The sequence below is a fragment of the Osmia lignaria genome, chromosome 7 (assembly GCF_051020975.1).
Source record: "Osmia lignaria lignaria isolate PbOS001 chromosome 7, iyOsmLign1, whole genome shotgun sequence".
NCBI classification, from domain to species: domain Eukaryota; kingdom Metazoa; phylum Arthropoda; class Insecta; order Hymenoptera; family Megachilidae; genus Osmia; species Osmia lignaria.
In genome coordinates, this window is record NC_135038.1 from 3,826,527 (window position 1) to 3,851,764 (window position 25,238).

At 31.4% G+C, this 25,238-nt stretch overlaps 1 protein-coding gene across 2 annotated transcripts; it reads right to left on the bottom strand.

The window, feature by feature from the left end:
• Positions 1 to 487: 487 nt before the first annotated feature.
• LOC143305427 (uncharacterized) lies at positions 488 to 25,032 on the bottom strand. 2 transcript variants are annotated; one of them, XM_076689018.1, is made up of 3 exons: positions 24,918 to 25,032; positions 16,442 to 16,555; positions 488 to 1,123 (listed from the first exon to the last, which is right to left on the bottom strand). In XM_076689018.1, the coding sequence occupies exons 2-3, from the start codon at positions 16,553 to 16,555 to the stop codon at positions 533 to 535; spliced, it is 705 nt and encodes a 234-aa protein (XP_076545133.1). In that variant the 5' UTR covers positions 24,918 to 25,032; the 3' UTR covers positions 488 to 532. The 2 variants fall into 2 exon arrangements, with proteins under 2 accessions (XP_076545133.1, XP_076545132.1); XM_076689017.1 differs by lacking the exon at positions 24,918 to 25,032 and adding an exon at positions 24,275 to 24,463.
• Positions 25,033 to 25,238: the final 206 nt, after the last annotated feature.

The following is a 25,238-nucleotide window of genomic DNA, read 5'->3' on the forward strand; positions in this document are numbered from 1 at the left end:
AAATTTGAAATAGGTACTATAAAAACACTTGATTTCTTTAACATTATACCCTAATACTTTTTAACGCAGAATATTCCAAAGAATCCATCCACATAAGAAAAATATATACAATTCTATTTAAAATAATAATAATCTTCATTTAAAAAAAAAAAAAAATATTGTAGATATATAAAATTTGTTATATTAAAAAACAGTAAAATCTTTTGTAAAATCTTTCTATATATATTTATCATTTACGAGAGAAACACTGAATTTATCGTAATAAAGATTCATTCGAAACATTTTTACTCTTACCAACTAATTGCAAAGACTTTATTTATTTCTAAATAACTTATTTAGAACAAATTCCTTTTGCGTTTTTCAGTTGGCAAGTTAAACTACAATCTAATTATTGTTATTATTGTAGCTACGTTTCTAAATATAAAATCAAAGATAAAACAAAATGTATCGAATTTGGTTTGAAAAAACCGCAATAGTTACTCTTAAGTGATCAGAAACTGAGTCCTTGACGATATTAAAAATAAATTCTTACTTATAAAGAAAATAAAAAATAAAATAAAAACTTACGTCTGTACGGCCGTCCTTCTTCAGGTGTGGAGCGTTCGGTGTTCTCCGATCCGGGGGTAGCGTTCGTGTCACGATCCTCGTCCTCGGGAGTCGCGCCACGATTGGGAAGCGATCCGGTTCCTGTTCCGGTTACCGTGCCCGTGGGCGATCGGCTGGTTGAACCAGCCGGGCTCTGAGGTGCTACCTCTTGTCCCCCAGCGGTGTTCCCCGCGCCTCCTCCAACGCCTCCGATGCTGGCTGATGCTCCGGAAACGGACACGACACCGCCTCCGCTGGCAGAAGACAACGAGGAGGGCGAGAACATGTTCGACATGCTGGAAAGGGAGCTGATGCTCGGCAATCCGGACCCAGACACCGGCCCGTTTCCGGTTTCCACCTTCAGACACTTGCTGGGTGGAGCAAAGGCCGATGGCCCGAGCGGCCTGAACCCTCCGAACGGTAAACGGTGATCCAAGGGGTGCAAGAATTGTGGTGGTAAATGAAGCATATGATGTAAACCGTAACCCAAAGATGCCGCTGTGCTGAATGGCACCTGCAGATCCTTCGAGTCTGTCACCTAGGGAAAAATGAAATGTCATTGATTATTAATTTGGAAAAAATTGTTGGTCTTTATAGTGACATTTGAGGAAGAGGATAAATGAAAGTTAGCAATTTGAATGGTTGAGAGTGAATCATTTCAATTACTGAAAATGTCACTAATTATTTTATGTTATCATTTTGATTAAACGTGATTCTGATTAAATTCTAGTGCCACTCTTTCACGATTATAGCTTACGAAAATATAACATTTTTCTCCTTCCTTTTGCTTTCTAACTGAAAGTTTGAAAGCTTGAAAAATTTTCCGTCCCTTCAGCCTGTTGCAGCCCTATCTGCGACAATATAACGTGAGTCCACTGCATTTGAAACACTTAGCATCAAAGGGGTGCAGATGCATTTAATTAGATGCAATAATTAACAATTATTGATTATTGCCAATTAATTTGGTTGTATTTGAAATTTTTATTTAAAGATATATCAAGTTCATAAAAAATAACAAATAATTTCTCATTTAATTAAATACCTTTAATTTTAAGGATTATTCGCTATTTTCAAATAACTTATAATTAGTTTTATTTATTTAGAATTTTTATTCTAAAATCTTCTTTATAATAATCTTTGTAAAAAATAAAAACTTGCCAAATAAATATTTCTAAATAAAGCTACTGACGACCTTGAGTAACTAAATTATTTTTTATTTTATTCATTTAATTATTTTCATCAGTAATTCTATTAAATACAGGTGCTTCGGTATTTTTAATATCTAGTTAAGTATTTTCGTGTTGTTCGAAATTCTAGATTTTGCATACTTTATTTCAGTAGCTTGGTCAAAATCACCTTGCAATCATTGTTAAATTAAATAATGTTGAGGCGTTCTCCAAGAAAGGACAAAACTGACTGTTTGCCACTTTTAGGAAAACAATATTGTTAGAGGGTCCTTAAAAACTGTCTATAAATCGATAGCTTTGCTTTCTTCACGGCAGAATTTTTGTATTAATGGTACAGATAGAAGTCAAAAATAATTTGTTTTCCACCAGGGAAAATGGGTGACGGGTTCTCACCCTCCCTTCGACTCCTGCTCCTCTCCGTAGGCATCCCCGAAGATAATGACGATAATGATGTCTGCAGCGATCTACCACTTGCATATAAACGTTTACGTGAGAAAATTTGAATTTATATTTACTTTGTTATTTGCATTTGCCAGTTACATATTAAATTTTATAGCGTTTAATAAATAAAAATCATATTATTTTGTTTTTAAACTATTTTTAATATTAATAACGTTAAAATTATGATTTTCAGAATTCCTGCTTTCCCTATATCGCCATTTTCCCTGGGGAAGTCTGATTTGATCGAGAGTGTATTAAGATAGATGAAATTATAGATTTTGGAATTGTTTTCATTTGAAGCAGTGACGCTAGATTTAAAGATTTATCCTTTTTATTGTTCTTGGTACTGATTTTCATTTAGCGATGCAATAAAAGAAATCAAAGGTGTGTAACTTAATTTTACTAATACATGTAAGTTTTAATTATCATTGACGATCCTCATTTCCACAAGATCCACATAGTTGAAAATTAATTGAAACCTATGCGTAAAATTCTAGTCATACAAAAATCACGATTACACGATTTTAAAAAGAAAAATATCCAAATAACGAATCTATTCTATTTGGAGTAAATAGTAAAAACTTCATACTCCAAAAAGTTACAGTACGCACTCAGAGTATCATTAGGCTTTAAATGAATGTTATTAATTCTAGCAAATAATTGCTTCGATCATTAAACGTTTAATTGGACGCTTTTCACAGCTATTTAAAAGTATTAAGATTGATTTAATGAGTAATTTTTAGCATTTAATTGTGAGAAACGTGCAAGTACATTTTAATGAAAACAAGAAGGATGAACGTAATTCATACTTGAACTTTAATTGGAATACATGAATCTGTTTCTAATACATAAATTCTACTTATTTAGGTCCTTCTTTTTCAATGGAAGACGTAACCACAGCAAACTACCTTCTTCAAATAACTGCATGTACCAAAGTTCAAATAATACTACATGATAATTAAAATATAACATAGAAAAGAAAATATACTGAGAGTTTCGTTTATTATAGATTCCAAACCACGATCTTGAACAATACACTCTCGTTATATTGCCACGTGAACGATTTCTCCTGCATACGATTTTCAAGAATATTATTGCCACTCTTCCATCATCATGGCCTATGAAAATGATACCCCTTTATCTTCCTTTCCCCTCCAATTGAAAGTATGGACCTGAAACTTGAACCATTTCCCGCCTTTACACCCTGTCCACGGCAATATAACAAATGTCTACTGTACTTAGAGCGCTGTTACACCTGTAATAGACCTAATGGTGACAATTACCATGGTTTTCACGTCTATGGTGAAAATTCGTTTAAACTTGACAAGGGAGTTTTTATGGCAGCTATGAACAATATTTTGTGCCAGAAAAATTTCTTTTCTGAGTGAGTATAAAAAAATCCAGGGCCGAAAGGGTTAATTTTATCACTCGATTTTTTAAGAGTCAATGTTCAGGGGGTAAAATTCTCCCTTATACAAAATTAGATGATAACTTTACAATCATTATAAAGAAAGTGTATCGAGGAGGTTTTAAAGATTTTCAAAGATTTCAAGGTTAATATGGAACTGTATATTTTTTTTAACCTATATCAATCCTTCGAAACATTCTGTGTAAAAAAATATGAGTTCAATGTAAAAAATCAATATTTCCTGAAATATTTTCAATTCAAAAGGGAGATATTTTATACAAAAATTTGAAATATTTATAACTGTAATCTTTCTTTTTTAATGGAACTACATATTTTTTTGCACACATCCATTGTACGCGATATTCTGTGTATAAAAATACTAGAGTGTAATATCAAAATCATAAACAATTCGTGAAATAGATACTTCAAATTTTTGAAGTTTTCACGATTTTAAGGTTTTAATGCATGGTGCAACATGAAAACAAATACGTTGACACGTTACTTACGGGAAACCTATTAATAGGCTTTCTGACACCATCAGTTGTTGACGTGAAACCAATTGTTAATCTTTTGATTTATTATAAATTAACGTACAACTCAGTGGAAATAATAAAAGTTAAGTGTACTTCAATCAAAAGGAAACTGAAAGTAAAGATTATACTTTTTAACCCTTGAACAGCAGAGCCTGGGTCAATCGAGACTCAAACTTACAAAACATATTGTACAATGATGAATGTATAATTTGTGAACGAAAGAATTTCGATATATTAGAAAAAGAATTTTTAGAGAAACAATGTCAAATTTAGGAAATGAAAATAATATGAAATACGGAATTACACTAAATTAAAATTGGGTCACTCTCCATAGTCCGCTGATCGAAGATTAATCTTTAGTTACAGTTAAGTTATAAAGCAGTGTTTCTCAAACATAAGATATTCATATAATTCTTTCTTAAATTTTTATTATTACCAACTACCCTCTTATCAAAATAATAATAATAAATAAAAATGAAAAATTATATTTCACTATAAATATCTATTTTATTTGAATTTAAATGCACATGTGAATTAAAAAACGATACACCTATGATTTATTTTCAGTTAAATAAAATTTATAAAATACTATAAATTTTCAATCTTCATTTTAACTAACAGCAAATATATATTATTAATGCCTTAATTGTATTTAATAATAATTCATATAATTACTTTCTCATCAATCACTCGCGAACTTGCAAATTATTTCAATGTAGCAATCAGGTATTACAATTTGAAGAGTAGAATTCATATATAATACATAATTGACTGAGGAATACGTAAAAGTTTAGAATAATTTTCTTTTTTTTTTTTGATAATCATTTAATGCGTTAATGATGTATAGTTAAAAACCGTCACGTACCATGTGAGGACCTTTTCACATATACTCCCAAACAAATCCTAATGGCGCGATAGGAGAAGCAAATATTCTCAAAATCTTAATTTTGACGACATTAATATTAAAAGTGATTTAGAAACAAAATCATATGATTTTTATTAAAAGGTACAAATAACAAAGTAAATATTAATTCAAATTTTCCCACGTAAATGGCTCCCACAGATCTATATACATATATGAGGCCCTCTTCACTACTTTGTTATTTTCCCCGTGGATACCTACGGGAACAGACCGAAGCCCGAAGAAAAGGAAGCCATTCCATTCTCCCTAGGGAAGACTAATTTCATCGAGAGTGTATTCCTACTAATCTATTTCATTTAATAGGTGGTACATAGATAATGCATTAACTATTTGAGTGCCGCAAATTTTTTCTAAAATCCGGTTGAAAAATGATCGCGTTTCTTATATTTCATGTCAAAATACGTTATGCAGCGCGGTAACTCTGTCATTTAATTTTACAGTTTTATTAATTATTCAATTATTTTCACTCTAAGATAGTCAGCTTGCTAAACATATAACATTAACACTGTTTTGCCATTAACGTTAAATGTACCGATAGTTGGGTCGACTGACAAGAGAATTGCTCGTCTAGAGTATGTTTATTCGAAAGAGCATGAAACGAAGAGTTTATGGCACAATTTTTAGGTGTCATTAGCAACGGGTTCAAAAGTTATGGAACTTTGAAATTTTCATATTTTTAAGTGCAGATGATTAGAAAACATGAGAAATCGAAATATGAAGTGAAAATTAAGTGTAAAAGTGACAAAGGCATGAATTTGAGATGATTAGATGATGTTTACTAACAATTAAGATGAGTTTCAGGGAAAATTGCACGTGTGATGCAACTTGCACTTTTGTGATCATTTACACCCGTTGCCAATGGCACCCAAAACTCCTCGTTTCATGCTCTTTCGAATAAACATAGTCTGGATGAGCAACTCTACCATCCACTTTGTACCATTCCCTTGTGAGCCAATTGCGTGTCATTTTTTGGCACGGAACAAGCGAAGCTTGGCACTCAAACGGTTAAGAAGAAACTATTCATCTATTTGAAATCTATTTAAATTATCAATTAATATTTTCATAACATAATTCCTAAGATATTTAAATAATTCTTTTTCGTATAAAGCAGGAAATTCAGAGATGCTGCGGTGTCCAATCATTAATGTAATACGTGTCTACAGGGGTTAATAAATCATACTTCAATAATGTAATATCGTCTATTTCATCCATTATAGACAGCAAAATGGCAGAAAACATATTAAACGTTTCAGCGAATTCGAAGCTCTATTATCGCGATCTATTACATTTGCCGAGATGACATTTACCGTGGCCCGATATTTCGTCATTACAAACGTTACAAAACAGAACTCGTTCACTTCCACCCAGCCATTTACTATGCCAGCTTAATAGACTCGTCAATCACGGCGAATTGAATGATACAACCGACGAGGGAGGAGAGGGAGACGAAGCTTTGCGTTTTGACGGATTATTATAACACACAGTGGTTTCGCGTTATTAACAGTATAATGCCATATTGCTTCGGTATTATACGCTATTTCAATGTGCTCGAATTCATATGAATACCCGCATACTGTCAATGAGATATCCACTCGTATAATACGATAACTTTTATCCATGAATTCTGACACATATGTCGAAAAGAAGAAAAGGAAAACCGCATAATTTCGTGATATCAATTTCATCAGGGAAAAAGTATTAAGGAATATTCGTTCATATATTTTCGAATTTTTATGCTGATAAATAATTACCATCGAGTTTAATAATTGAGTTGATATAACATGATATTTCAACGGATTTTAAAACCAAATTTTCTTGATCTTAAATATATAAAAATACGTACGATAATAAAAACTAATTTTCATGACACGAATTCTTATCTTTTCGTGTATTTCTATTTGATACATTAGCATTAGTATAAACCATTCATAGTTTTATCAACTCAAAATTTAAAAAGTATTCTAATAGTCTAGTATTCTCAGTATTCCAGCATCCTAGTAGTCTCTTACTGTAATAGTTTAGTATTTTCAATATTCTAGTACTCTAGCAGTTTATTATCCTCAGTATTCTAGCATTCTAATAGTCTTATACTCTAGTAATCTAGTATTCTCAGTATTCTGGTATTCTAGTACTTACTCTAGTATTCTCGGTATTCTAGCATTCTAGTAGTCTGGTATTCTCAATGTTCTAGCATTCTAGTAGTCTTATACTGTAATAGTATAGTCTAGTATTCTCAATATTCTAGTACTTTGGTATTCTAATATTCTCAGTATTCCCAATATTCTAGTGCTCTGGTATTCTAGTAATCTTAGTATTCCCAATATTCTAGTACTCTGGTATTCTAATATTTTCAGAATTCCTAATATTCTAGTGCTCTGGTATTCTAGTAATCTTAGTATTCCCAATATTTTAGTACTCTGGTATTCTAATATTCTCAGTATTCCCAATATTCTAGTGCTCTGGTATTCTAGTAATCTTACGTAGTATTCCCAATATTCTAGTATCCACGGTATATTCTAAATATTCTAGTAGTCTTCTATTCCTAATATATTAGTACTCTTACAATTAGTATCCCAGGTAGTCTAGTGGTCTAGTATTCTTAATATTTTAAGTACTCTAATAGTCTGGTAATTTTAATATTCTAGTATTCCCAGTATTCTAAATTGCAGTCTAAAAAATAAATTTTAAGTTTTTAAACTATTACACAATTGTAATTTATAAAACTTGAAAATATTTTGACATTTATTGAATATTTTTGGTTTATTTCTATTTCTAATTATTAATAGAAAATCTTAGATAACAGTTCTCTCCAAGTTCATCTTCTTTCATATATTATAAATTAGTACTGACAAAGTGTTACAATATGTGTACTATCCATTGACATTTAATTAATTGCAACTCAATATTGACTACCCATTCCCTTGTGATACGTCATATTTTCCAAAAGCACACTAAATACCGTCGCGTCGTTAAACATTTCATATTTATAATTGTATCAACATTAAGGATACATTTAGTTCTCAATAATAGATCGGTGATAATATTTATAAAAATGCATAAAAAGGGATGTGTTGTATTTTGAACAGAAATGGAAACGTTCCTACTTATTAGCAATCGAAAATCGAGTACTAATATTTGAACAATGCTTACGCATTATCAGATCAATATTCCAGCTCACGTACCTGTTCTCTCTTTCTCGTTCTCTGTTCGCCGCCCGTTTCATACCGTTTTTCAATACCGTTTCATCGTATTTGCACAACTTCAGAACCTTTACCCTTTACGAGATACGTTTCGAAATCAATCGTAGAAAATGTCAATGTATCTGCCGTTTTCTAACAATCTCTTCAACTTCTATTTCAACCGTTCACACGTCAAAGTGATTAATGTCACTTTTTAAATTTTCTATAATTTTAAAGTCGAAGTGTTTGATTGATACTTAACTTTTTATATTTTATTACTTTCTTTGCTTTTTATTTTTTGGAGTTCATTGATATGACAAATGGGCAGCTCGTTTAACCCTTGAACGGCGGAGCTTGGGTTAATCGTGACACAAACTTACACAACATATGGAGGGATATTAATCTAAAGTCATGTGTATAATTTTTAAACAAAAAGGAGCAGTAGAATGTAGAAAATAGAAAAAAATAAAGTATACAATTAAATTGAAACAGGGGCTCTCTTCGTGGTCCGCGCTTTCCGAGGGTTAATACACTGTTGAAAATTTCATCAAATACTTTTATTTTTAATAAACTGTAGATAGATAGTTTATTTTGGTACTCTGAAAAAGAGTTGGTACTCTGATTTCGCTTTAAAAGAGTTTTATCTGTTGTTTTCACAATATTTTGTTATACATAATTTTAAGTTCCTAATAAGAGTATGTATAATTAAATGAGTAAACGAATTAGACTCTTATGGAATTGCAAATATTACATTTGTATAGGTGACATGGCAGTTGTATATTAACACGTGGGTGTCATAGCTGGCCAGTACCACAAATTTAATATAAAGCAGACTCTCGTTATATTACCGCGGACAGGGTTGTAGGGGTGGACATAAAAATGTATCATGTTAGTAGGCTATGATGGTGGAAGAGTGGTACTACATAGTATCATGTTTGAAAATCTGTATGAAGGACAAATCGCTCACCTGGCAATATGACGAGAGTCTACTGTAATTGAGTACTTGAAAGAAATACAGTAAAACATTTTCAGTAGCATCGATATAGTTGAAAACTTGCAAGTTGAATAATTGAATTATAATTATGATTATAATTTTCACTGCGACATCCAACGAATTACCGAACTCCTTTTAAATTTCTTCGACAAAACTTCAATTTTCCATTAAACTGCACGTAGAATTATTTGTTATTATTCTATTTTTGACACACAAAAAAGTATTGTAGTGCTAACTATATTCTGTTTAATAAATAAAAAAAAAACCAAAGCAATTTTCAAGAGATTTTTCTAACTTTTTATTTCGAAATACTAAACGCAAGAAATATTTGAACAAGTGATAAATTAAGAGTTCAGAGAACTCTCACGTTTTATAATAAATAATTTAAAAACATGAAAGGAGAATAAAATTAATTTTTCAAAATTGCATTAATTTGTTACTAATTTGTGTCATTTCAGGAGTATGATGAAAATGCAAAAATAATCTTTAGCATTTTATATTTAGGTACCTATTTTACATTAACAAGGATAACTACCCAAGTGTTACACTCACTTATTAATGAAACTTTGCCAGCTTGTAGAGCTCGTCGAGCTGAACACGCCTATACCCCTTCTGGGGGCAGACGGCTAATTGTTTAAAAGATATTAACAATTACAGTTAGTTACTCCTTACATTCTGAAGTATGACAAACTTACACATACAATTCGCAATCTAGAGATCCACGGTTCCAATCCTTGGTTCCCAACATTTTTTTCTTTTCTTTTAATGATAATTTCTCTCTTTTTGAATAACTATTACATAAAAATTATCATTATATATAAAAATAAAAAAAAAAAACGGGAACCCAGGATTTGAACCGAGGACCTTTAGATTACGAGTCATGTGTTTAACCACGGAGCAGATCCGTGACTTGGAAGTTGAAGGTCCACGGTTCAAATCCTTGGTTCCCAAAAAAATTTTTTTTTTTATGATAATTTTTATGTAATAGTTGTTCAAAAAGGGACAAATTATTATTAAAAAAAAAAAAAAAAAAAAAATGTTGGGAACCAAGGATTTGAACCGTAGATCTCTAGATTGCGAATTGTATGTGTGAGTTTGTCATACTTCAGAATGTAAGGAGTAACTAACTGTAATTGTTAATATCTTTTAAACAATTAGCCGTCTGCCCACAAAACGAGGTATAGGCGTGTTCAGCTCGACGAGCTCTACAAGCTGGCAAAGTTTCATTAATAAGTGAGTGTAACACTTGGGTAGTTCCCCTTATAAGTACAATTTACGTTGTTTTAATGTTAGATTAATATTAAAAATTGTTGATAATATTAGAAATAATTGAATATCCAAATAAACCTTTTATGTGTTTTACCTGATTTTGTAAAAATGAAATTCGAGAAACAAAAGAGTGCTCCGTCATTGAATACAGTAGACTTTTGTTATATTGTGAGCGATTGGTCCTTTACATGGATTTTCAAGCATACTAGTGGCACTCTTCTACCATTATAGTCCGCTTTTATTTCTCTCTTCCCCTCGAACTGAAAATTTGGAAGCTCGAAAAATTTTCCGCTTCTACAGCTTCGTTCACGGCAATATAAAGAGTCTACTGTATTTTGTACAGGATGAAGAAGATTTTTTTTTAAATCCATTCTCATTCCATTTTTTTTTCCACTGAAATGCCACCATTAAAACTAAGAATTAATTCTAATTAATATTTACATTGTATAAATGTCACAAGTAATTACAATTTAATTCGTTACATTTCATTTCGAACCCACTTCCAATTTTCCTTAGAAAATCGGGAAAACGGGGCAGTTTTATTGATAGTCAATCAAGGAATAAATATTTCATCGTTCAATAATGATGCGGACGATAACTTAAACGAGAATCGGTAGCGCACGATTAGTTTATTATTCTTTTATAAGAGGAAATGAGGTTCTCGCAACCTTCGTTTCCTATCTCCGTTCGATCACTGATTTATTAGCTATTCATTATTCTTTTAATTACACGCGGATGGCATTTTTTTTTTTTTTCACGCTAATGACTGAATGCGCTTTTGCATATTTACAATGTTTTTCCCCTCTTTTCCTTCTTCTACATTGTCAATCCTTTTCCCGTTCACGGTTACACACGCAACGATTAATTTCCAACGAAATTATCTCATTTCTTTAGCGACACCGAATGTTGATATGCTGCCATGTTTTATTATTCGATTGCAATCAATCGTGTCCCGTACGTGTCTCGAAAGGCAGCCGAGGCTTTGTTTTTATTCCGAATGTACGTTGCAATCGGTTTCAATAATACAATACACCTCTGCTACATGTATTTAAACGAGCTCATTAATAAGCACTTTGAAAACATACATTTTTCAACGTTTCAACGAATATTATTTCATTATCTCATCATGTCGAACAATCCTTTCCATTTCCTTCCTTTTTCATATTTGTTTAACAACTAAAACAACCAACGACGAACGCGTAAATTGTTCAATCACCTCTTTTGAAATTATAAATAATATTTTATCCGTCGTACCATTTAAATAATTTCGGTTAAAAAGATGTTTAATATTTCGCAATTAATTTATTCTTTGTTAAAATAAAACCGTGTATACGGTTTAATAAAATATTGAGCATCAAATTATGCTATTTGGAAAAATTGATAAATCTTAAAATTAATACTTATTGGAAGTTTCGAGAAGAATTTAGTTTTACAGAAAATAGGAAAAATATAATCAGTGAAATCTCTGAAACTTTATTAGGACAATAAAGGGTTAAAAGAATCAATATTATTAAAGATTACAATTTTTTAACGCTATTTTATTTGCAAATTCAATATATGCAAAATAAAAATTGAATTACTTATTGTTAGCTAGAGAAACAAAGATTCAGAAATTGGATTACAAGTATATAATTTACTTTGTTGTTTGTACTTTCCAATTGTATAATAAATTTTGTAATACTTCATGATTAAAAATCGTATAATTTTACTTCTAAACCACTTTTCATATTAATAGGTAAAAATTCAGAATTTCAGTATTCTTGCTTCCCCTATATCACCATTTTAGGGAAGCCTGATTTGATCGTGAGTGCACATACATAAAAAGTATAGAAACTGTTATTTGCAATTTATAGCACTTGTGAAACGTAAAACAATTTTTAATCAATGAAATTTTCCCATTTGTTTTAAAATCAATATTGATTTCTGCCCCGTTGTGTTCTATATCCCCTTTTATGAATAATTATATTTATATAGGTAAACATGATAGTGTTTTATGCGTTCAATTATTTTTTTCATCTATGTTCAACATATACTATGCGTTAAAAATTTGAGACCACCTAATTTTTCTATTGTACTATACGTATACTATACAATTTAACAAAAAGGAATCCTAGAATATCTTATTTCTGTCCATATTAAAAATATTTTAATTAAATTTTTACAATCACTTACCAATGAGAAGAAAACAAGAAAATTTTGATTGCGAGTACAAGTAATATTAAATACATTAATAATATGAAAAGCTAAATTTTAAAAATGAAATGTTTATAATATGTTTAAGAACTCTTATTATATCGTTCTATATCGCAGGTGTCAAAGTTAATCACTTTATGATTGAGCCATATGGTCGTATCAGGTATCTAATGTTAACACCTTACTGACCGGAAGCCTATTTTAATGGACTTTTTAATACTAACGGTTACTAATTAAAGGAACCGAATATAAGCCTCTGGTCGTTAATAATTCATCTGCAATTCAAAGGACGTAATAAAATCTATGTATGTTATAATTACCCAGATAATGAGAATACGGATCAAGCTTTTAAATTTTTAGTTATTATTCGATCATAACACGATAATACTTATCCATTTCAACTACTAATGTAGATAAGATGTTTATATGTATATAAATATGTGTTGAACGCAGTTAATCCTCAGGTGGCGGACCATGAAGAGAGCCCCTATTTTAATTTAATTTTCTAATTTATATTACTATCATTTTCTAAATTTTACACTGTTCCTTTAAAAATGATTCTTGTTTAAAGATTATACATGTAACCTTAGGTCAATAGCCTTGCATATGTTTTGTAAGTTCGGGTCGCGATTAACCCAGGCTCCACTGTTCAAAGATTAGAGTTGATTTTATTTGTCAAAAATAAACTGAAATCTTATGTTAATCTTATAATTAATTAATTAAAAAACTGCAATAGTACTTCTTGGTTGCACTGTCACAAGTGAAAATTATGATAAACACTCGTTATATTGACGTGGACGGGGTGTAGGGGCAGAAAATGTTTCAAGCTTTCAATTAGAGTAGGAAAGGGATATAAAAGTGGCACTAATATGCTTGAAAATCCATGTGAAGGTCAAGCCGCTCGTGGGGCAATATAACGAGAGTCTACTGTAGTAAAATAGATCTTCAACAACACAGTAGTTGTAACTTATTTTAAATATTTGACTCACTCTCTATAAGTAACCCTTTCGCTACGGTTGTTTCTACCTGAAACCCTATTCGTACGTTTTCATGTTAACACTTTGCTGTCAGATAACGTAGTACTACGTCTTTTCAAAAATAAAAGCTGAGAGCTGGTGACGTAATGGTAGCTCTTTTCAAAAGTAAAACCTGAGGGCGGTTAACGTAGTAATGCGTCTTTTCAAAGTAATAGCTTAAAGCTGGTGACGTAGTAATACGTCTTTTCAAAAGTAACAGCTGAAAACAGTTGACGTAGTAATACGTTTCTTTAAAATTTCTCAATTTTTTTTCCAAAAAAGTTCCCGCTCTCAGTTAATTTCTCCTGCTAATAAAGTGTTAAATTATTAATAATTATTTATATAATATTTGATTTCCAATAAGAAATTTTTCTGTTGTCATATCACATACTTGTTATCTTGAAATGTAAACACTCCATTCGATGATTATAGTATCTCACAATAGCGAAAGGGTGAAAATGGGTGAGATTTGCTTAAATTTAAATTAAAAAACATCAAATATATACTTACGGTGTACAGAGCCGATCGACTGTTTCGATCAAACTTAACGAAAAATGATTACCGTCAAGCAAATGATTATCTATCTACTGTACTACGATTTACGGATTCATTCACGTTTGCGTGTTTCCAGGCATTCACAACGAAATCCCTATTTAGAGCGTGCATTAATTACCAGTGGTGTGCATAAAGCGCCTACCAGTCGAAGCGATTGCAAGCGATTACAGCTGGCCCATTGAAATTGACATTTTTCGAAGCATAAAGATTGCGCGTCTCCCTTTTATTATTCTCTGTGTTTATATACACGCACGAAATAGTAATGAATTAAAAAAAAAAAAAAAAAAAGAGAGAGAAAAATATCATTGACTTTTACATGATAACGATTGATCCTTTTGACGTTCTGGAGTCAATCTTTCCAAATCTGGTATTTAATTTGTTGCGGGGGATTTATTTGCCACGAGTACATTAACCCTTTCGACCCAAGTATTTTCCATTTGAATTTAACTGCCTAAATGAAGATTATTCAGTACGTTGTTATGTTGTTTATGGTCAATAATTGCCAATCAAAGATGGTATTATGCGTAGAAATTAATTCGATGCTTTTTCTTTATTTTAATTGAAGATTTATTTTTTTTTAATTATAGTAATTTCAATTATTAAAATTATTATTATCGTTATCACATTTTCGCGCTACTTTTCAATTTCATGGAAGCGCGGGAAAATATTCAAATGTAAAATAGTGATTTAAAAAAAGTAATACTAAAGGCACTGAATTAATTTCTACAGCTAATATACATATAGTCAAATAAAGTAAAAAGAAAAAATATAATGCACATATGTAACACATTGTCTCACAGAGGGTCAGAAACATTCAGTGGGACGTATGTGTCCTACCGGGATCGAAAGGATTAATCCTTGGACGAATTTTGTTTATTAACGGTGGAGTAATCTTCTCCTTTTGAATTAAAAATGTTTATTAGATTATTAAAAATTTGTAACGTGAGCAAATTTTCTATCTGCATTACGCAATGACGGTGGGTTTAGCGTTTTAGAGCAGTATATCCATAACGAAAGAGTTAACTTGCTTAACTTGTTATTATTGAGTTACCCTGAAAGTTTTTGCCAATTTCTCATAGGTTGCATGGAAAGATTTATGATACAATCTAAATGGTGATATTCTATCCTGTATTTAACATGAAGATTCTGGTTATAATGGAATCCACTTTTAACATTTGAACCTTTTCTTTCATAAAGAAACAACAGAGAGGACGATTAAAGAATAGTTTATTATATTTAAAAGTGGAAATCTTTATCTTCATAACCCTTAGGTACATCATTTATTATTAACCCCTCGGACGGCGGACCATGGAGAAAGTCCCAATTCTAATTTAATTTTGTATTTCATACTATTAGGTGTACAAATTAATTCGGTGCCTTTAGTATTACGCCTTCTTAATTAATATTTTTAATTTGAATATTTTCTCGCGGTTTTGGACATTTGAAAAGTGGTAAGACGACATAATAACAATAAAGATCATTTCAATAATTGGAATTACTATAGCTATTTAAAAATGGCACCGAATTAATTTGTACACCTAATATTTTCATTTTCCAAATTTCACACTCTTTCAATATATAAAACTCTTTTGTTTAAAAATCATACAGTCAACATTAGATTATTATTCTTGCATATGTTTTGTAAGTTGGGGTATCGATTGACCCAGATTCCACTGTTCAAGGGTTAATCATAATTTAATCAAAGTTATGACTGAGAATAATAATCCTATTATATAATACGTAAATAAATAGAAAATTAGTATCAATCAGCATTTAATTAAGATTAATTATGCAAATTGAAATGCTCTTAGAATTTCATATAATTTAAAAAGGAACAAAAAACTGATGAACTTTACAATCAGCTGAGATTCTCTGTTCAAATGAAGTTTTATTTTTAAAAAATATAGTAATGAAATATCCAATATTTTGTTACACAAATCGGCAAAAACTTTCCAGGTACTAAAACACGAACGAGCGAAAGCAATAATTTTGCAAAGACAAGAAAAACGATGGTTCGCTAAGGAAATCTCGTGTTAATCGTCCTTGTTCCAAATATCATTTTCAGCAGATTCTCATGCACGGGTAAACACAGATAGAAGCAAGAGAGAAGCAAACACAGGCTTAGGTTTGTGTACAGGTAAGGATAATGGGACACTAACTTGTGGATTGAAGGGTCTTTGCATTCTCAGAGCCTCCGGCAGCCCCCCGGCCTGTGAAAATACGACCAGGGACGGCGGCGGTAGATGATTCGGCACATATGCAGAATTATCCATCTAGAACAGATATAATCGACGTGTTCCATTTCTCTCTCTCGATCATCTTCATCCTTGGACACTTGCCACGCGAATTTACTCGCGATACCGAATCTAACCCACTCGTAAACGTGGCGAAAGAAAGTTGTTAAAAAAAGAAATCGAACCGTGTCTATCAGAAGTGGCTATAGCGCAGAGCTTCCCAAACTTTGACGAGTCGAGATCCACTATCGAAAACGGATACTTTTTAAGATCCACTTGCCGATAAAAATTAACGCATTCGCTGCCACGCAACTCGATACCGTCAGTCGCTGAAGATGATAATCACTATTGGACTTAATTAACCGAATTAACCATCGGACAACGGACCATGGAGAAAGACCCAATTTTAATTTACCTTCGTATTTCGTATTATTTTACACGGATTGCTTGAAATTTAAAAATTCCACACTGTTTCCACTTTTAACAATTAGAGCTTCAATATATGTGACAACAAATATCTATTTTCATTTCGGCAATCAACGCGTTAATATTTAACGCGACCCAACCGTCGCGTCGATCGGAAACCGCATTTTGGGAATCTCCGCTCTAGTGCCTATCGGTCACAGGTGTGAACACTGTTTACATCAAATCAAATATCTCTGCTAGACGAGTAGAAGATGTTTAAGGTGCAATGTTAAATCGAATGTTAGTTTTGAACATGGAAGTTGATAACTTGTAATAAAATATACGTCGTAGTCAATTTAGAAACATTCTTATTTTCTTGAAAATAATGGCTAATAAGATTTTTATCAACTTATACTCCTTTGCTCGCCTACCAGAAATATATTCACCGTAATTTGCCCAGGTTTCATTGAAATCATTGAATGAAAATCAAGAAGAGTAATGTCTGAGATGTGTATCTTCATTAGCTTATATTCACATTATTTCAACGATATCTTATAATGTTACTTTCATCCTTGATTATATATATTTTTATATATTTAAAGAGAGAAACAAAATTATAAAAGTTATTATAGGATTATGAATTATGAAGCGAGTAATATTCACTTCATTTTTTTATACAATGTACAGTGACCCACATTAATATTTGGACTTTATTCTGATAATTAACACTCTGATGACTGCAGGTTTCATAAAACCTTTAACTCGTGTAATTTTAATCCTCCGTAGGCAATCCGAAACGCTAACGACAGAAGCGAAAGACTTCCCCTCGAATTTTTATTTTTATTGAAAAAAAGTTGTAAACATTTGACAGAACGAATAATTGAATAATGTAATAGAGATTTTAATTAGTCTTCTAGAATTTTGTCAGATTTTTAGAAAGTCTGACATAGTAAAAGGACACAGATGATCCAATTTGCCTACGGAAAGTTAAATTCCCTTTTGTATCTAACAAAAAATTACTAATAGAATTATAAATAAATCATTTTACGGGCGCCGCAGAGTTACTAAATTTTAAACTCTAATTAGCATTTGATGGAGTAGATAAAAATAAGGTAAAGAATAATCACATAAAAAGTTAAATGCCAAAATCAGGAATATATGACGTCGGACATTAAAGTGTTAAGTAATTATTGCTAGATATTTCCATTTACAAGTACATTAAAGAAATAATGTTCCGAACTTTTAATTTTTCGTTCACCTGAACTGAAAATGATGAATTTGCTTCCTCACGAAATATTACGTCATTTTATCAGATATTTTTATTGAAAAAGAACTTCTTTAACTAAAACTAAACCTTTATTTCGATTTGATTTATTGGTATATAGTTTTCTACGAATTAGAATCCTACTGTATCCATTTGTTTTTCTAAACTCGACACACTACATATCGGGATATATTTTCTTTGTAAACTTATTAACAGTTAGTTAACTAACGAACACTTAATACTGTGATTTTCTTTACTTTCTCTAATAACTTTTTATTAATCTTGAGAATTTAATAATTTTGTTAATGCGTTATGTCTGATTTCTCAAATGAATCTGCATTTTTCCATATGCCAGACTGCCATCCATAAGTAGTAGAACACTTGTAACTTCTGTTGATCATGTAATAACTTTTCAGAATTTGTATATTGCTGTTATTTTTAGAGGTGTGCGAGTTACCCGGAATTTACAAGCCGAGCTGAACTCGCTTGAATTTGCCGAATTACTCGAATTACCGACAAACTGTTTGAAACAAAAGCGAGCTACTCGAAAAAATCGAACTACTCAAATATTCGAGCCATCGTAAAACTTCGATTCACTTGAAGATGAATTTTCGGCTCGAATATTCGAGTAGTTCGATTTTTTCGAGTAGCTCGCTTTCGTCGATTTCGAGTAATTCAGCAAATTCAAGCGCTCGACTCGGCTCGACCGACCGATCATTGTTTGACTCGAAATTCGAGTACTCGAATAAATCGAGTTATTTTATATCGAACGAAGTAGACTTTAATCACTAATTATTTTTTATTAACAATTTCAGCTGTAAAACACGTATATTGTACTCAAATTTTGCAAATTACTGAGGACTGTAATGTGTTTTCTTTATTTTTGTTTCACGTAATATAATCAAAAGTCCAGAACTATAATTTCATCCACTTTCAATTAATTTCGTTTAACAATGAGATTTTAAATTATTACGACAACTAAGCCTCATAAAGAAATATAAATAAAATGTTATTCTGTCAAAAGAAGAATATTTCACTAAGAAAATTTTCTAAATCTATTGTAGATTATTATGCTCTGAAGAAATTCGCTATCTTAAATAGTTATTAATCTTAAAAGTAATAAAAACGCTCAAGAAAAACAACAAATGTCAAAAATTATTATTCATAAACAATCAGTAAGCTTAATTGTAAAAATAGTACATCTGAATTAGCGTCATAAATTAATTAGCACTCTATCTGTGACGAGTATGAAGAGATAGCTTGATAGACGTTAAAGGCATGTAGCTACGACAAAACCGTTATTAAAATGTGAAAATAAATTAAAACTGCTTTAATTAGCAGAAACCTACATAAATTAAAAATATTTGAGCACAAACAAATTTTATAGGTGTCCCACTACCTATCGACGGCAGTGTATATCGCTGTATCATTTAATTCAATGACCGGAACAAATAGTTCTGTTTCTATTTCATTATACTAAAAAATAACTATGCTAAATAAATAAAACTTTCCTTTCTATTAATTAAGATAAATATGTTATCGTACTATAGATATTTATTGCTTTGTTAATATAATTGTAAATGGGTATTATCAAGCAATAATTGTTTTAATATCATTAACCCTCGGTCGGCGGACCATGGAGAGAGCTCCAATTTCAATTTAATTTTACATTCCATATGATTTTCATTCCCCAAATTGTACACTGTTCTTATAAAAATTATTCCTTCAATATATACAATGTAAAACCCTTTCATTTAAACATTATACAATGAACTTTAAATTTGCGATCCTATCAATAGAATAGAATTTCCTTAACCCTCCGCCGGCATTACGGATCATCTCAAAACTTGCCTTCGAATTATTGCTTTTATTGCAAAAGTAGTTAAATATTTCGTTTAACAGATATACATTAAATTAGAGACTTCAATACATGTCTCAGAATGTTGTTACAATTTGAAACAATAAAAAACTGAGCTTGGAAATAAAAGATACGTAATGCCGGCCGTGTTAGTAAAATACAATACTGCCGGCGGAGAGTTAATACAATGATTACTTCGATATTATGGTATCAGAATATTATTCATGTGGGCCGCTGATTGTAAATAATAACGGTTCATAGCGAAAGAAACTATAAAAGAAACTATACATTATTATGTACAGGATTAAAAAACTTTGGATAAATACTTCTATGCTTCCTTCAATTGCTTTTAAAAATTTCAAATCATTAAATAGTGACTTCAAATACTTTCTAGTGATCGAAGCAAAATATTTTTGTAAGATACTAATAGAGCAATTCATTACGAACTGTGTATATCAACTCATTATTGCAATTGTGTTGCAAATATAACTGCACATTTCATTATCAATAAAATTATTGAAAACGTAAAGTTACAAATTTGCAATATTAAAATTTATTGCCACATTGAAGCTGTTAATAATTTCATTAAATAGCAGTTTTATTTTTGACAAATTTTATTGATTATTTCCACGATAATTATTTATTTCAAATATCTAGTAGAAGTATTTCTAATTAAGTAAAGCAAAGAATTCCTAACAATGTGGGTGATAGTTTCTTATTGAAATTTAAGTATCACCCACAACTCAAGATGTTAAGTAAGTTTCATAATAAAATAGGCAAAAGTTTGGCTACTGTTAGTATTATCATTCCTAAGAGTTCAAAATTCTAATTCTCCCCTTAAAATTTTATGCAATTTTCAGATAAATTATTTCTTTTATTAGGTTTACGTAAATTTTGTATAATATCTTCAAAATATCGTTACAGAAATATTTTGCTTCAACGATCTGTAAATGCAATATCGAAGATTCAAATTTCTTAGATTACTGGAAAAATAATGCGAATATAAGCTAATGAAGATACTTATTTATGTCTTCCCTTTCATGTTCTATCATAGGAAGCTTGATTTGATGAAAAACAGTTTCGCAAGTATAAATTTTTACTTGATATAGATCTCAGTGTTCAGTGTATTTCGTGTAAAAGAACGTTAAAATTAACATTGGTTCCTCGGACTTCTATCTGATTTAAAATTACCTTGAAGCTTGAAATTAATGCAGACACTATTTTAATACCATTAGGTTGGTTCAAATGAAATGTTGTTCTGAAAAGTACATTTTTCTTTCAAAATAACTTTATACTTTCCCTATAGGAATTTCATTATTATGTAGAATATTTGATACATTTTCAAATGAAAAATTTTCACTTCTAAATTATGTAATCCAAAATTATACAGTTTTTACAATTAAGTAATCTTTTGCAAATGATAGATTAATTTTATTACACAATTTTTACTTCAACATTGTCAAGTTTGTTTTAGTACAAAATGATTGCCTAAAAATTTTGGTCATTTTTAATAATCAACTATGAATATTATTGATAGTTAATGCTATACCTACATATATTACAAGGAATTTTGTTTTTCTTTTGTAACAACTGATTATTAAGAAGTGCTTACTACCTGAAGATTCAAACATTAGAAAAACAACATTTCATATCTGTGATTTGCAAAAATAGTAACACAACTCGGATATTATCAATTTTGAGATAGCTGGGAAAATAAACTTTAAAAATAGACTTCTTTGATCTGAATAATAATATGGAAATGTTTCAACTATCACATCCGTGACTTGGTGCAAAAGATACAAAATGAAAATAACACGAAACAGGAAAATGAATTAATATTAGAGCTTTCGAGTGATAAAAAATTCATGTTCGAATAATTTCTGATACAGAAGTTTCTGCTGTTCCAAATTTCTTAGAATTATAGCTTATGCTATCTATGTTTTTCTGTAGAAAAAACATTATAGTAACTTCTAAATAGAATTAGAAATTGTCGTTTTTTAAGGTTGATAATATAAGGTTGAACTTATTTTTCCGAAAATATAATATTGATACTTTTTGCATCGAGCCACAGAATTGATTAGCTACTATTTGACAAAAACAATGACGCAACTCAAAATGAGAAATTGTTTCATCCCCTAAGAAAAAGAGTTAACTGACATTTTAATAAAGAAAGGCAAGAATGAAAACTCTCAGTACAACTGTACAAACAAAAATACAATAAGTAACAAACAAATTATAGAAAAAGTGAAATTCAAACTGCTTTTCTGTGAAATTAACTCTTTCGACTAATGTCACTATTCTTGCAAACCGATATACACCAACCTAATATTTAAATAATTTTGTTTGAACCTTTGCAATGAACAGTTGCAAAAAGAAAAATAAACATAAAACCACCTAAAATTTCATTGCAATACAATTTTACTAAAGATCCAATTTTTTCATATTTTCTGAATAACGTAATATCTGAATGGTGAACTAAAAATTTTAAGATATTACAGTATTAATTTGCAATACTCATTATGGATAATTTGAAAATATCGGAAGGTAAGTGTATAGATTAGAACCGTTTAAGGACAATTCAAATGCGACGCAGTCAGTGACTCGGCCGTCGAATGACTGATGTCAGTTCCTTCTTGTCTTTCAACGATAGCTATCGAATTTGATCCACGAGTGGCTGCATCGATCGCGATTCTATCGATTTTTCTTTTCCGAATCGAACGCGTTGATAAGTGCGCGTCGGATCGAAAGGAAGCCGAGGAACCAAAGAACAATCAGTACGCGTCGCGTACTGACACTCTACCTTTAACGTGTGAAATCTCACAATAATGATGTTTATTTCAGAAAATAAGATAAATCAAACTTTTTGATTAAACATTAGTTTTTATACAATTAATTATTGCAAGAGCTGATAGTTCACTTTTCTATGCAATTTTTCGAACATTCTTCTTTTTGTGTATTTTCAACTCTTTTCGTATTATTAGATATTAATAAATTTAATTTGCAATTTTAATCAAACTTTGTTGGTAGAACCGTTCAGAATTCTCGTGACACTTATTACATTTAAAAATACTCCAAAATTTTATGCAAATGATGAAATTTCTGCAATTTCACTTAGAGCTTCAAGAACAAATGTAAGTTAATTTTAATCACAAAGGAATAAGTTATCCGCTTATAAATTAATTATTTATTATCTCTACATTTCTATTAATTTAAAAATTTTTTTGTATAATATCTAGCAGAAATTTTTGAAAATATATATATATAATTTGATTGTTTCATAAAAATTACGTAATAAACAGTAATTTTGTGAAATTTTATTTAACATTGATTACTATGAGAATATCTTCTGCATCTACTGTAATTTTGCATATTTGGGCCAGTGGAAAGATAATGACATCCAAAAATACAGCAAAAATAGTAGATAATTTATTGAGAATCAAAAATAAATAATTCCAGAAGAACAGAAGAATATTTCTACAGAAGCTATAAAAAAATTAATTACTAAAACATCAGAATTTGTAGGCTGTTAGTAGTTTTATTAACTTTTAAATGATATTGTGTAAAATATTCCACTATTATTGTAAAATGTCAAACGGAATAATATCTCTTTAAAAGTTCTTAACAATTTCATATTTTATTTGAAGTTTATGTCAAATTGAATAAGTGCCTTAATGCTCCTGAGCGGTTTAAAAAACTATATTAATCCTTGAACGGCGGACCATGGTGAGAACCCTAATTTTAATTTAATTTTATACGTCATGTTATTTCATACAGTTCTTTTAATAATTATTCTTCCAATATATGAATCCATTTAACTTTAGGTTAATATTCTTGTATATGTTTTATAAGTTTGCGTCACAATCGACCCAGGCTCCGCTGTTCAAGGATTAAAATGATTTGAATATAATTTTGATTTCAATTTCCAACAAAGTTCTTTTTATCCAAAAAATATTCAGAAAATTAAGACATTAACAATGGCAAAATTGATACATCATTAAAGTGAATGTCCGCGTATCACTGTCATTATTAAATAAGCATCGACGAAAAAGACCTGTGTGCGAAAGCGTGCAAAAGTGAACACCCGCAACGCATCGACGCAACAGGCTATCTTCGTTTCGATCGCTTCTCAATATTCGACAATGAATCGAGACAAATAATTATATTCGTGTATATTACTGTCTATGAGTACACGAGAAATATATTAAAATGTATTAATCACCACCACGCGTACATTTTGTTGTGCACCAAAGAAGTCACTGCACGAAATACGTCCGTTCGAAAACATTCACTCTATTTCCACAATTCTCATTGTCCCTTGATCCGTCACTCGAGAAACGCGTCGTTATCACCAACAGTTCGCACTAACATCCGCATAAATCGATGCTCGGTAAGTAAACGTCACGAGGAATCCGTTCGAAAAAGGCGCGTTGGTAAGCGAGGAACAACCTAACCTCAATGCGGCGGCTGTCACGCGGTTCGACGTTCGCGCGTTCAGTTTACGTTACGCGATAAACTCATCTGATAATCGTTGAAACGTTTCGTTCGAAGCTTGTTGATCGTGTTAAGACACGTTTACAATCATTTGGATAACAAATAACACGACGATACGGAACGACAGAATTCAAATTCAAACGAGCCGTGTAATCCCGCCACGACGATCACTCTGACCTAACCTCACGACGACTGACAATACCCGACGAGCACGTCAACCAGTGGCTCAGTTCACCCCGTGGTACGGGTCTCTGATAATGCACTAAACGTGGTGAGCCAAGTAGAAGAGAGAAAGGGGTGAGTACGTGAGGAAGGCGGCAAGACCGTGCGAGCAACCTCGTGGACATGCGAGTGCAGACTGATTGGAGTGTGAGGGTACTTACCCACAAGTTGTGAGAGCGGTGGCGGTGGCGGCGGCGGTGGTGGAGGCGAGGTAGAGGCGTGGAGAAACAAACCGGCGGCGGTGCTGGCGTGCGCGCGTGTTTTCCGCCGCCATTACTGGCGCCACTGTAGCGTCACAGTTTGGCCGCGCATGCGCGGCATGCGCACACGCTCCACGCGCAACCACTCTCGCGACGCATCCAGATTCAATCGGGCGCCGACAGCGCGAGTAGTAACATCTCGAATTTCTTGTCCTCTTCTGCAAAGTGTTAATCGAGCTTGTAACGGATATTACTTTCCTTTCTGTTCGTTCTACAGTGAAC

Excerpts from the sequence above, each read along its gene's own strand:
- LOC143305427 (XM_076689017.1), bottom strand. The coding sequence starts at position 24,328 with ATGTTTTCGAACGGACGTATTTCGTGCAGTGACTTCTTTGGTGCACAA. Across the intron at positions 16,556-24,274 it reads TCTTTGGTGCACAACAAAAT|ATGGATAATTCTGCATATGT; the intron begins GTACGCGTGGTG and ends TATCTGTTCTAG. Across the intron at positions 1,124-16,441 it reads AAAGACCCTTCAATCCACAA|GTGACAGACTCGAAGGATCT; the intron begins GTTAGTGTCCCA and ends ATTTTTCCCTAG.